Consider the following 13,584-nt stretch of genomic DNA (forward strand, 5'->3'; position numbering starts at 1 on the left):
CAAAGCTATTATCAAATCTAAGCTCTATTACTTGGATTATAATTACCAAAAATTCTTATCTTCCAAAAAATACTGCTTAGCAAAAGTAAGTTCACTATAAAAATATTTTTCAGTTTTCTTAAAAACCCAATTGTTTCAACAGTGGTTTTAGTGAAGAAGTCTTATATTACACCTCAGGCTGTGCCCCTTCAATGCCAGCAAGCCCTGTACTAACTAAGGCTGGAGTTACTTGGTTATCCTTGCAATGGAATAAACCCTCAGGAACACCATCAGATGAAGGAATTTCTTACATTTTAGAGATGGAGGAAGAAACTTCAGTAAGTATGAATATGTCATTTAAATGGAAACACTTAAGTGTGGTATTAATCCTAATATAGTACAGGCATAACTCAGATATTTGGGTTCAGTTCGAGACCACCTCAGTAAAGCAAATATCACAATAAATGAATCATATGAATATTTTGGTTTCCTAGTATGTATATGTTTACATTATACTTTTGTCTTTAAGTGTACAATAATACTCTTTTCGTATTGCTGGGGGAAAAAAAAGAATATGAGCCAAAATCTTTTGCCATGGGGGCTCTTATGAAAAAAGCATTACCCACACACACACAATAAAACAACACACACTGAAATATGGTGTGCCTGTAAATATTGCCACAATTGATCCTTCCTCTGATCCTTTGAATCCTTGGTTTAGGAGGGTTTAAGAATAAAGGAGAACTCAGGCTTTTGTTTTCTTGATATGATGGAAGGGGTTTTGTTTTTTAATCTGCTTATAATGTGTTTGTGCCTGGAATTAACATAGATTGTAAGTATATGAGTATATGTGTTTTGGGTGAAGTAAACAGGTGATTATTGGGCCTCCCCAGTGGCCTAGGAGTGAAGTCAGTGCTATTGCCAGTATGGCCTGAGTTTGATACCTGGCCAGTGAGCTAACCCACATACAGCACAACAGTCCTCTTCTGTTAAACCTGCTGCTCCCCTTAGCAGTGTATTTCAGTATTATGTATTTGACTGTTCTGCTCCCCATTCTTTCTCTGGTGAATTCTCTCTGGCCTACACCCCAGTTCTACGCACAGATAAAAGTAAAAAAAAAAAAAATTTTTTAATTAAAAAAAAAGAGGTGATTATCACCACAGCTTTCTAAACTAAGCACATATTAAAAGATAAGAAAATAATATGTCTGCGTTCTCCAGCTGTTTTCAAGTGTCACAGAAGATTTTGAAGAGCCTCACTTAGGACTTTGTAATAGTCTGAATGTAGTTACCAGTGCTTATATCCTGTGAGCTGGAATGGAGCTAAATAAGAATTCTCTTACTCATTCTGTATAGTTGTAGGACTGTTTTGTAGTTCTAAATCTTATAGCTCCATAGCTTTTTAGAGCTACTTTGAAGCAATGTCAGTCAAAAATAACATTCGGTAAAAGAGGGCCTCCCTGGTGGCGCAGCAGTTGAGCGCTGGGTTGTGAAGCTGCCCGCAGCCTCTGCAGCACCGGTTCAATCCCCGGCTGCTCCCCGGCTACCAGAGGAGGGTCCCACATGGCGCGCATACCTCTCCTGCCGCCCGCTGCTCCCCTCAGCAGTGTACTTCGGTCCTTCTGCCTGCTCTGCTCCCCACTCTGGCTCTGGTGAATTCTCTCGCCCTCCCGCGCTTCTGACTATGCCCAGTGCTTGTATAAATAAATAAATTTAAAAAAAAACTTGTCATCAAGAATATTTACTGTCAGAATATCATGTTAAATGTTAAAATGTGGCCTCTCAATAAAATAGTTTAAAAAAAAAAAAAACATTCGGTAAAAGAGGGAGAGCATGTGTGAGGACCTGTGGTAGATTGGTAGGGCCCAGACCTAATCAAGTGGTTCTGGAAAAGCGAGTCCCAACAGCCATGGAGCAACAGACAAGCAGGAAAAAGATGAATCTTAAAAGTCTAAACATCATTCAGAGCTCCTATTCAAGAAAGAAAGTGGTGGGCCTCCATGGTGGCGCAGCAGTTGAGCACTAGGTTGCGAAGCTGCCCGCAGCCTCTGCAGCACCGGTTCAATCCCCGAACACCAGGTGAGGGTCCCATATGGCGCGCAGACCTCTCCTGCCGCCTGCTGCTCCCCTCAGCAGTGTACTTCATCAGTCTTCCTGCTCTGCTCTCGGCTCTGACTCTGGTGAATTCTCTCACCCTCTCGCGCTTCTGACTGTACCCAGTGCGTGTATAAATAAATAAATAAATCTTAAAAAAAAAAAAGAAGAAGAAAGAAAGAAAGAATGTGGTTACTGTGGCAACCCTCAAGGCAGGGTTTCTGCTCCAAGTGCTGGAGGGAGGAGTACTACAAACCCAGGCAGAAGCAGACACAGAAGGATTAGAAACTGTCAGGTATACTTCAATGGGAGGAAGAAGAGGCCTTTGTCAGCAGTCAGAGCAGCAAAGGGGACCAGTCCCCCACATTTTCCAAGTTTGGAAAAGAAAACTAATGAAGGGCCTTCCCGGTGGCGCAGCGGTTGAGCGCTGGGTTGCGAAGCTGCCCACGGCCTCTGTCGCGCCGGTTCGATCCCCGGCCACAGGAGGAGGGTCCCACATGGCGCGCAGACCTCTCCTGCAGCCCGCTGCTCCCCTCAGCAGTGTACTTCGTCAGTCTGCCTGTTCTGCTCCCCGCTCTGGCTCTGGTGAATTCTCTCACCCTCCCGCGCTTCTGACTGTACCCAGTGCATGTATAAACAAAAACAAACAAATAAATAAATAAATAAAACATGCCTCTATAAAAAGAAAAAAGAAAAGTTTAAAAAAAAAAAAAAAGAAAACTAATGAAAAGACTGAGAAGGTTACCTCAGCAAAGAAATTCTTCAGTGCTTCATCTAGGGCAGGATCAAAGAAAGAAATTGAGGAAGCAAAAGCTCCCAGTCCTTCCATAAACTGGCATATTAGCACTGAAATAGATAAGAGTTTCTAAAGAGTTCACAGGATTTCTCAAGACCTTCCAACAAGACAGGCCAAGAAATCTACAGAGCAAACGAAGTTGTTTGGGAAGTAATTCATTACAAAAGGGAATTAAGCATTGAGAAAAATCAGAGTCAACACAGGATTTTTACCACAATGTGGCTAAAAGAATGCAGACTCATGGAAAAGTGCTAAGGCTATTAGTGAACCCAGCCTGAGGACTCTGCAAGGTAGGCAGCATCCAAACTTCCAACCTACATGCACTACAGCAAAGGGATTATGCCCCTAACCAACAAGACCCACTGTGTCCAAAAGATGCTCCTGTACTCACAAAACCTGGAGCAAGGCCACAGATAAGCACTCCCAGCCACACTTAAAAGGTCAGCAACACCTGCAAGGCCCCAAACAGTGCAGTTACCACTTTCAGCAGCCCAGCTCACCTCCCATAGACTACCTGCCTAAGTGAGTACCATGTTTCCAGCAGCTAAATGCCTTTTTGACACTGTGGGCTGCTGCTAGCACACCTCCGCTCGCCCAGTGAATCCCATCACAGCAGGCAGACTAGACACAGCAGTGCTCTTCCTGTAGTAGCATCAAATAGTCACACGTCAACACTGGACCCCATAGCACCACATTCTGGGAGCACCTTCTTCCAAGGTGGAGACCAAAGCCATCCAAAGTGCTACACCCTGGCAAGTTTCCCAGCAATATCCATAGACCCCTGACAGACCAAGACCTCCCAGACCTGACCCTAACACAGCAGACACATGGGTTTAGCTCACAAAGTGGATATACCTTGAGTGACTAATTTGGAGAAATAGAGGACTAGTACTCCAGAACATGTATGTGGCATCACATGCATGAGGGCAAGACCAAATCCTCAATGCTTTGAACAGATGGTGTTGCATAAACCACAGAACTAAACACAGAGAGCCAGGCAAAAGGTGGAAACAGCAAAACTCCTGAAAAGAGCCTAAAGAAATATAAACAAACTGCCTGAGGAAGAATGCAAATAGCTCTGAAGATGTTTACTGATCTCTTGAGAAGAATAGATGAACTAATAAATTAAGGACCTTCCAAACAAAAGTCATAGAACTTAAGAATATAATAAAACTAAAAAATCATAGAGTCAACCCAATAGTAGACTGTATAAATGTGAGTTGGAGGAGAAAGCAATAAATCCAGAGTACCAAAATGAAAAATAAATTTTCAAAAATGAAGATACCCTAAAAACCTCTGAGAAAACATCAAGAGTAATGATGTTTACATTATAGAGGTCCCAGGAAAGAAGAAAGGACCAAGAAAAAAATATTTGAAGAAACAATCACAGAAAACTTCCCTAATTTAGAGAAGCAAGCAGACATCCAGGTACAAGAAACTCAAAAAATGCCAAATAAAGAAATCCAAAGAGATTCCACACTAAGACATTATAATAAAATGGCAAAAATTAAGAGAGAGGATCTTAACAGTGATGTGTCTCATACAAGGGAAATTCCATAAGGCTACTAGCCTAGTTTCTCAGTAGAAACCTTAGAAGAGGTTGGCAAACCCAGAAGAGAGTGGCATGGCATACTCAACATGCTGAAAGTGAAAACTTCATCCCTTACATGATTGACATTCAGGTTTGAAGAAATGATCAAGAGCTTTTCAGATAAGCAAAAGCTGAGGGAGTTCATCACTACAAAACTGTCATTGCAAGAATTGCTTAAGGAACTGAAAAGGCACTAAATAAAAGCAAGAAACCATGGAATAGAAGAGAGAAAAAGAAAATCTAACATTTATACTCACAGTAAACGTTGTGGATCAACCACCTATAAAGTAGTGTGAAGATTAAAACAAGAGCAGTAAATAAAGTTATAATCTGTCAAATGTAAAATATAAATATATAAAACAAAACACCAAGCACAATCATAAGAGTAGGGGACTACAAATGCAGCTTAGGAGAATGTGTTCAAATGTAAGTAGCCATCAATTTTGTGTACCTCAATATATACATGTGGTGTTATTTTTGAACCTCACAGAAACCACAAGGCAAAAACCTGTAGTAGAAACATAAAAGTAAATGAAAAGGGAACCTAAACTCATACTAAAGAATAACAATTAAAGGAAAGAGAAAAAGATAGAAAGAACATGACTGCAACCAAAAATAAACTGACAAAATGGCAGTGAATATATACATATCCATTATTACCTTAAATGTAAATGAACTAAACTCAGAGTGTCTGAGCAGATAAAATATGAGACACAGGGCCTCCCCTGGTGGCACAGCGGTTGAGCGCTGGGCTGCCCGCAGCCTCTGCAGCGCCGGTTCATTCCCCAGCCACCAGCAAGGGTCCCACAAAATATATATATATATATATATATAAAGACACAATTCTGTATGCTATCTGCAAGAGACTCACTTCAAAGTTAAGGACACTCACTGACTGAAAATGAAGAGGTGGGGAAAAATACTCAGTGCAGGTAGATGTGCAAAGTAAGCTGGGACTTCCATCCTCAATATCTGACAAAAAAGACTTTGAAATAAAAACAATAATAAAAGCCAAAAATGGACATTATATGGTAATAATGAGGGCATTCTATCAGGAAGATGATGTAACAATATATATATGTGATAGGAGGAGCACTAAACTATATAAAACAATTTTTAATAATCTAACAGGAGAAATTAATACCACAGTAATAGTAGGGGACTTTTAATACCCCACTTACATTGTTGGATAGACCCTCGACCCAGAAAATCAGTAAGGAAACATCAGTTTTGAATGCTGTAATACACCAGATGGACAAAGTAGATATATGCAGACTATTTCATCTACAGTAGCTGAATATACATTCTTAAGTGTACATGGAACATTTTCTAGAATAGATCGTGTTAGGACACAAAACAAGTCACCGTAAATTTTTAAAAATTGAAATTATACCAAGTATGTTTTCAGCTACAATGGTGTGAACTTTGAAATCATCTGTAAGAAGAAAAATGGTAAGACTGCACCTAAGTGGAGAATAAACATGTTACCAAACAAATAGTGGGTCGTTGCTAAAATCAGTGGAGTAATCAAAATGTATCTGGAGACAAATGAGAATGAAAATATCAGAATTTTTGGAATGCAAAAACAGTACTATGAGGGAAGTCAAGAGCAATACAGGCTAATCTCAAGAAGCAAGAAAAAACTCAAATAAGTTGGCCTAAGCCTAAAGGAACTAGGAAAAAGAATGAATTAAGCCCAAAGTCAGTAGGAGGAGGAAAATATTAAAAATCATAGAAATAAATGAAATAGGAAAAAAACAACAAAAAAAATACAAGGAGCTAGTTTGTTCTTTCTTAAATCAGCAGAATTGATAGAGCTTTTGGCCAGTCATTAAAAAAAAAAAAACCTCAAATCAGAAATAAGAGACATTGTGACAGTTACCATGGAAATACAAAAGGTGGTGACTACTAAGAACATCTGTATGCCAACAAATTGGACAACATAGAGAAAGTGGATAAATTCCTTGAATTATACAGCCTCCAAAGATTGAGTCATGAAGAGATAAAATCTGAACAGACCAATCATAAATAAATTGAAGCAATACCAGAAACTTCCCCCAAAATAAAATCCAGAACCAGATGGGTTTCACTGGTCAAGAAGTAATAATTTTTGGTGAGGATGTGGAGAAAAGTAACCCTCATTTTGTTGGTGGGAGTGTATATTTGGTAGGCATTATGGAAAACAGTTCAGAGGTTCCTCAAAAAATCAAAAATAAAACTATAGCATTTGGTTCAGTTATCCCACTTCTGGGTAGTCACCCAAAGGAAAATTACTAACCTAATTTTCCAACTACAATTTGAAGGAATTCACTGTTCTATTTAATTCCAAAACCTCTCTCCTTAAAGATATTGTTAGTGATATTCTATCTTTTATATAAGAAATACCCCGGCATAATCAAGTGTGTATTGAAATTTCGTTTCATTTAATAAATATGGAGATACTCTGTTTCCTACAGAGAAATATGCCATTATGTAGCTTTGTAAAAAATGCAATAGATGATGTACTCATTCATATCAAAATTTTTAATTGAATGTTGGACTTTGCATTAAAATGTAAAAAAAAAGAATATGAAAACACTAACTTGAAGAGACTTAACGCAACTCAGTATTTATTGCAGCACTATTCACAATAGCCACTATTCACAATAGCTGCCTGCAGCCTCTGGGGCACCGGTTAGATCCCCAGCCACTGGCTAGGGTCCTACATGGCTCACAGACCTCTCCTGCCACGCCCGCTGCTCCCCTCAGCAGTGTATTTCATCACTCTACCTGTTCTGTTTCCTGCTCTGGCTCTGGTGAATTCTCTCACCCTCCCGCTCTTCTGACTGTACCCCAGTACTTGTGTAAATAAATAAATCTTTTAAAAAAAATATGAAAGCTTGCCATTTTCTCAAGACTGGATTATACTAAGTGAAATAAGTGAGGAGGAAAAAGACCAATACTATGTAATTTCACTTGTGAAATACAAAGAAAGCAATAACAAACCCTTAGACTCTTGACAACAAAATATTGGTTACCTAAGGGAAAGGAGGAAAGAGGGAGTATGAGTAGAAGCAACCCATTAGTTCGGTGGTGGTAGTGGTGGTCATAGTGAGAAAATGTAATCTTGAGATTTAGGCAGTGCTGTAAACGAATGTTACCTTAATAATTTTTTTTAAATCTAGGACCACTATGCTAAGGAAAAGAACCCAGTCACATAAGACCATGTATCATTTCATCCCATCTATATGAATATAGTCAGATCCATAGAGACAGAGTATATTAGTGAATGAGAAAAGAGGGTAACTGACTAATCAAAAAAAGTACAGTAAGTACTTTGAAGAAAGTACAGGCTTTATTCTGGAATTAGGAATTAAGTGATCGTTGTAGACTTGTAAATATACTCTGAAATTTACTCTGAAATTTTGAATTTTTATATTTGAAAATGGTAAATTTTATGATATGTGAATTGTTTGTCAAATTTTTTTTTTTAGTCATATTGGAAAAGTAGTGAAGCATTGTCACTGGGATTGTAAATAGCAATTCCGAACCTAAATGATAACTCCACCTGTCAGCACAACCAACCATTCATTTATTCACCTACACACAACTATGTGTTCAACCTGTTAGTCCAACTCTTTCAACTGTTTAGCTGTTGTTTGGGAAGTTCCTGTTAGTTCTAGGGATAAGCTTCCTGATGGTGGAATTGGTGTTAGCCCTAACTCTATCACTCTTACTCTTCCTTCAACACAAAGATGTTCTCTTGGCTACTGTACTTAAGGAGAGGAAGTGTCTCCTTCATCCTTTTACAAATGTTCAAAAGCAATTTTGGATTATCCACTCAAGATAGGGTCATCAAGGTGAGGAATACATTGAAAAGAGTTTTAATTACATTGCACAGAGTAAATATGAAGAGGATTGGGTCTTTTCATGTATGATTATGCTATTAAATATCTAATTGAAGGCTCATTTTTCCCTTTCTAGGGATATGGCTTTAAGCCTAAATATGATGGAGAAGATCTTGCTTACACAGTGAAAAATCTTAGACGTAGTACAAAGTATAAATTTAAGGTAAGTTTTGAAAGCTCTTAAAAGATTAAGATTTGTTACTGCCATTTTAAACTCAAGTACATACATTTGGTTGCAAATCTTAAATTATTTTGGCTGTTTCTAGTTAAGAAAATGCTTTCTCTGGGCCTCCCCGGTGGCGCAGCAGTTGATCGCTGGGTTGCGAAGCTGCCCTCGGCCCCTGCCGCACCGGTTTGATCCCTAGCTGCTCCCCAGCCACCGGAGGAGGGTCCCACATGGCGCGCAGACCTCTCCTGCCGCCCGCTGCTCCCCTCAGCAGTGTACTTCAGTCCTTCTGCCTGCTCTGCTCCCCACTCTGGCTCTGGTGAATTCTCTCACCCTCCCGCGCTTCTGACTGTACCCAGTGCATGTATAAACAAAAACAAACAAACAAATAAATAAATAAATAAAACATGCCTCTATTAAAAAAAAAATGCTTTCTTAATAACAGTGCTTCTCAAACTTTATGTATTTAAATTCAAAACTGTTGTAATATTTCACAGGACTCTTAATGTGAACAGACATCTTTTAAAATGAAATGTTTAACAGAATACTTTCTTGGCAGGGATATTAGAAAAATAATGTTGCTTTCTCAGTCATCATATCAAGTGGTACACAATTTCGGTTTATCCCATTACTGGTAGTTACTTGATAAAAACAATATATATTTCTTCACTGTAAAGTTGATTTCTCCCTTTTTTTTTTTCCTTGTAATTAATGTATTGTAAATACTATGTAAACATATTGTTACTCATCAAACTTCCACCCTGTAGTTTTAATATTCATTGATAATTCTTGCCTGAATCAGTTATTATTATCATTGAATGTCAAGTAGTAGCTTTTTTAATTGTGTCATTCTATATTAATTAGCTTTTTATTATACTTTAAAAAGAGCTCTCTTTCATTTCAGTATGAACACATGGATTCCTTTTCATTGAATAGGTTGTATTTTGTTACTCTGGTTATTTATTATGTGATTGAAATTGCCTCTTAGGTTGAGAGCCCCTTAAAGCTGGCTTCTGAATCCATTTGACATACATCACCGCCCCCATCATAATTTGTGTACTTCCATTGTGGCACAAAAATTATTATAGTATCATCTTGTACTGACCCTTCTTCAACCTTGGAATTGGTCATTTCTCTACGTATCTGGGTATTTTTTATAGTAAACAACAGTATTTAGAACCCAACATCTGAGTAGTAAGTTTATTTTATTGTTATAAGAGATTTGCTGTTTCCCTGAAGTCCCATTCAGGTTGCTGAGTTTCTACTAGGCAAGTGCTGCTGTCTCCACCCAACCTATCCCTGACCCCCAGCACTAATACTTAACCTTGTTTAGGCTAAACTTGTATCATTTCCAGAAAAAGGCAGATTCTACATATCATTCTTGCTTAGCGAACTTTGAAAATTCTTTATGAAGATTCCTATAATTCTGCATCTTTCCTAATATAGCAATATCCTAAGATATATTTTAGCTCTGACTTGATCAGTGATATACATTGCTGTTTCTTGGCAGATAGTGTTTGAATTAGTTAATAGACCAATTAATCAAAGCCAGCCTACATTTTTTGTGCAGCTTTCCCCAAAGTATAACAGGATGCTTATTAGTTGGTAAATTCAATATTTGAATTTTCCTACCAGTACTTATTTAATCAAATTTAATCATTTCTAATAAATAATAGAAACTACTGTAAATTGCTTTTACTATTAAAAAGCAAAAGTAAATTTTATGAGTCTTTGAGAACCTTAGAAATAAAATTTTAATGATAATGGAAAATTTGATTATACAGCACATAGTTTGTTACGCTTTATTTTATGTATTAGCTTCAGTAAAAAGTTGGGGAACACTGGGTCATTTTAATTTCCAAATACGATTTCCAAATATATAAGGTTTATAAAACACCTTAAAGTAGTATATTTGAAAAAGCGTACGTAAAAGACATTGCAATCCAGTAGGATGAGTTGTTCCAAGTCCCATTTCAGCGGGTGAGCTAAATCAGAGACTATCCCAACATTCTGTCCAGTTTGGCTCTCCAGCCTGACCATAAGTGCCATGTTAGACTAAAAACATTAAGATCCTGACTAGGATTATTTCATGATTTCTTGGAGGGAGAAGGCCGAGTCCCACTTGCACACTTGGAATGTGACCCAAGAAGCAAGAAAAAGCTCAAATAATCTGGCCTAAGCCTAAAGGAACTAGGAAAAAAAAATGAATTAAGTCCAAAGTCAGTTGGAGGAGGAAAATATTAAAAATCATAGAAATAAATGAAATAGGAAAAAAACAAAAAAAAATACAAGGAGCTAGTTTGTTCTTTCTTAAATCAGCAGAGTTGATAAGTCAGCAGACTTTGACTTTTGGCCAGTCATTAAAAAAAAAATTCAATTAACAGTGTGGCAAGAACTATTGCTTCTTCTCTGAAACTTCAGACTCCAACAATTTCCAAGTATAATAGCTTTGTTTTCTTTAGTTTCTGTGACAGAAAATGTTTTCAAGGAAAACTTCCACCAGGCTTCTGGTTATACTAGAAGTCATGTCTGGTAGGGATTTTCTTTTTTTCATTTGGTTGGTAAGAAGCTTCAAAAACCAGTTTTCAAGCTGTGGTCTTTTCAAACACATCTTCTGCACATAAGTCACACATTTCAATAGAGCATTTTCAAGACTGTTAAAGATAGATAGATAGATAGATAGATAGATAGATAGATAGATAGATAGATAGATAGATAAAAAATAAAAAATAAAAAAACCTCAAATCAGAAATAAGAGACATTGTGACAGTTACCATGGAAATACAGAAGATCATAAGTGACTACTATGAACATCTGTATGCCAACAAATTGGACAACATAGAGAAAGTGGATAAATATTGCCCAAGTATAGTCCAACCCAGAACAAGCTATCGTGCTGACTGGCTCCTCCCCACCTGCTAATGCCCCCAAAGGAGCCAAGTTAAATTCTTTCCAGCACTGGTTCCTTCATGAACCTCTAATAAAAAACCAGCCATGCCTTCACTCAAAAAAGTGGTCAATTCTTTCTCCATTAGCTTTCTGCTTTTGAAACTTTTTCATAGGTAGAAATCAAAACAGAAATTGTGCCACCTCACAGAGCGGCAGCATTGGGAGCAGCACAGGACAGGGAAAGATTACTCAAAGTCCAAAACTGGGCTGAAGTGATGAGAAACCTAGAGGGAATACACCAAGAAGGTGCAGCCCCTATCCAAGGGCAGTCTTATTTGTTTAGAACGAGGTTCAGCGCACATGCAGGGGGATGCATTATTGTCTGGTGCAAGCTGGAGTGGAATGACCAGGCCTATTGTTTGCGGGCTTCATAATTCCTGCTAATCAAAGCATACTGTCTCTGTTCCCTGTTCCTATCTAACTTTGTACTAATCTTTACAAGTAAGGTACTTCAGCTGATCTTGCTAGTCTGGTCATAATATCTGCCTATTGTTTTCAGCAGATACTAGTTTCCCAGTATGTTCCTCATACCAGAACTTTTGTCCTTGGTGAGAGGCCCCCTACCTGACTATACATTTAGCTAACTCTGGGTACCAAGACAATAGCCCCAAGTTCAAGGAGGGCCAGAGATCCCACAAAATTGGGTCCATTAACTTATTTTATCTTCTACCCTTGAAATTCACTTATATGTCAACACCTGTGATAGTATATAATCACATTTCTTTCCTCCCTCATCTTGTCTACTATTATTTTGTGATGTCTTCTCTTCTCTTTTGCTCTAATTTCATTGTACCTTAATACATCTCTTTAGGTCTTACTTCTTCTTGGTATATCCTTTTCTCCCTTGCATAAATCATCTCTTGACCTTGTATCACTGTCATGTCTATCTTAAAGACTATTCATCTCCACACCTTTTCTCTATATAATTGTATTCAGACTGTTCTGTCACCTTCTAATCAGAATTCTATTCTATGCCTAAATTAATCTTTCTGAAACACAGCTCTCCCTCCAGACAATTTCTTAGTTTAAGGTTGTTTATATTCTGGCCCATTGTTTTTTAAATGTACTGCCTTTCACTCCTTGCTTGAACTGGTTACCTCACTAGATTGAGGTTGATTATTCTTCCTTTCCTGAGCAGAGCTCACTATTTACTATTTATTTATGTTCATATGCTCAAGAATTTCTGTTTTATTACCCAAGCTTCCCTTTTGACTGCTATTTTCCCATGAAGACAAAATACTGCTTCATTTTGCTTTTTTCAAAACCTTCCTAGACCTAGGTCATGGTAATCTTTCTCCTCTGCCTATTTCTTTTGATAAGTATATTGCCTCTTTTTTGCATAAAGATTCTAAACTCGTTGAATGTAAGTATCATACCATACCTACAGTGTTCCTAGCAGAGTACTCCCTCTGTAGTAGTCATTAGGTGGTGATTTGTAATGCAGGGAAGGGTGCCCACAAACATAATTAAAGGTATAAAACCATAAGGTTAACTCAAAACATGCTGTACTGTAGAAGGAGGCGATTCTAAAATATATTGCCTTCAAAACATAATGAGATCTTTATGGGTTTTAGAGTGTATCAAAAATTTCCTCTGGTTTTAGGTTTAAATAGACACTGTATAGTACCAAATTGAGAAATGTTTTGATCCCTACTATAGTCTTAATATAAAGCAGCAAAGTGAAAAAATCATTTGAAAACTCATTTGAATATATGGAAGTTTAAGGAAACCTGAACAGTTAGACTGTATTTTACGGAGCTCTCATGGGCTGTGTGAGTTATTTGGGGTAGTGAATTTATTAAAATCCATGTCTACAGTGTCATACCACAATGGTCCCCATCTATAAGTTATTTATTCAGCCTATAATTAGTGAGCCATCTACTCTATGATAAGTACTCTTCTACACACTAAGAATATAGCAGTGATCAAAACACCTAATACTCTGCTGGGAGGCATTAGAAAGTAAACAAGCAACTAAATACCAGATTGTGTGTTGTACAACTTAACGAAAATAGGATGAGGTATAGAGAATTACTGGGTAGTCAAGGAAGTCTTCTTAGAAATGACATTTAAACAGATCTGAATGACAGGAAGAAGTTAGCATGTCAAAATCAGAAAGAACA

The 13,584-nt window shown here is 37.7% G+C and overlaps 1 protein-coding gene across 2 annotated transcripts in view; it reads left to right on the forward strand.

Annotated features, from left to right (window-relative positions):
- FNDC3A (fibronectin type III domain containing 3A) overlaps window positions 1–13,584 on the forward strand; it is a gene marked incomplete at both ends in the record, with an annotated part of 135,775 nt that overhangs the window by 100,952 nt on the left and 21,239 nt on the right. For both annotated transcript variants that reach the window (XM_084234466.1, XM_084234467.1), the window contains 2 exons: window positions 143–317; window positions 8,423–8,509. In XM_084234466.1, the coding sequence (XP_084090592.1) occupies window positions 143–317; window positions 8,423–8,509 (262 nt within the window). The remainder of the gene's footprint in view (window positions 1–142; window positions 318–8,422; window positions 8,510–13,584) is intronic.

Source organism: Talpa europaea (assembly GCF_964194135.1).
Source record: "Talpa europaea genome assembly, chromosome: 6".
Taxonomy (NCBI): Eukaryota; Metazoa; Chordata; class Mammalia; order Eulipotyphla; family Talpidae; genus Talpa; species Talpa europaea.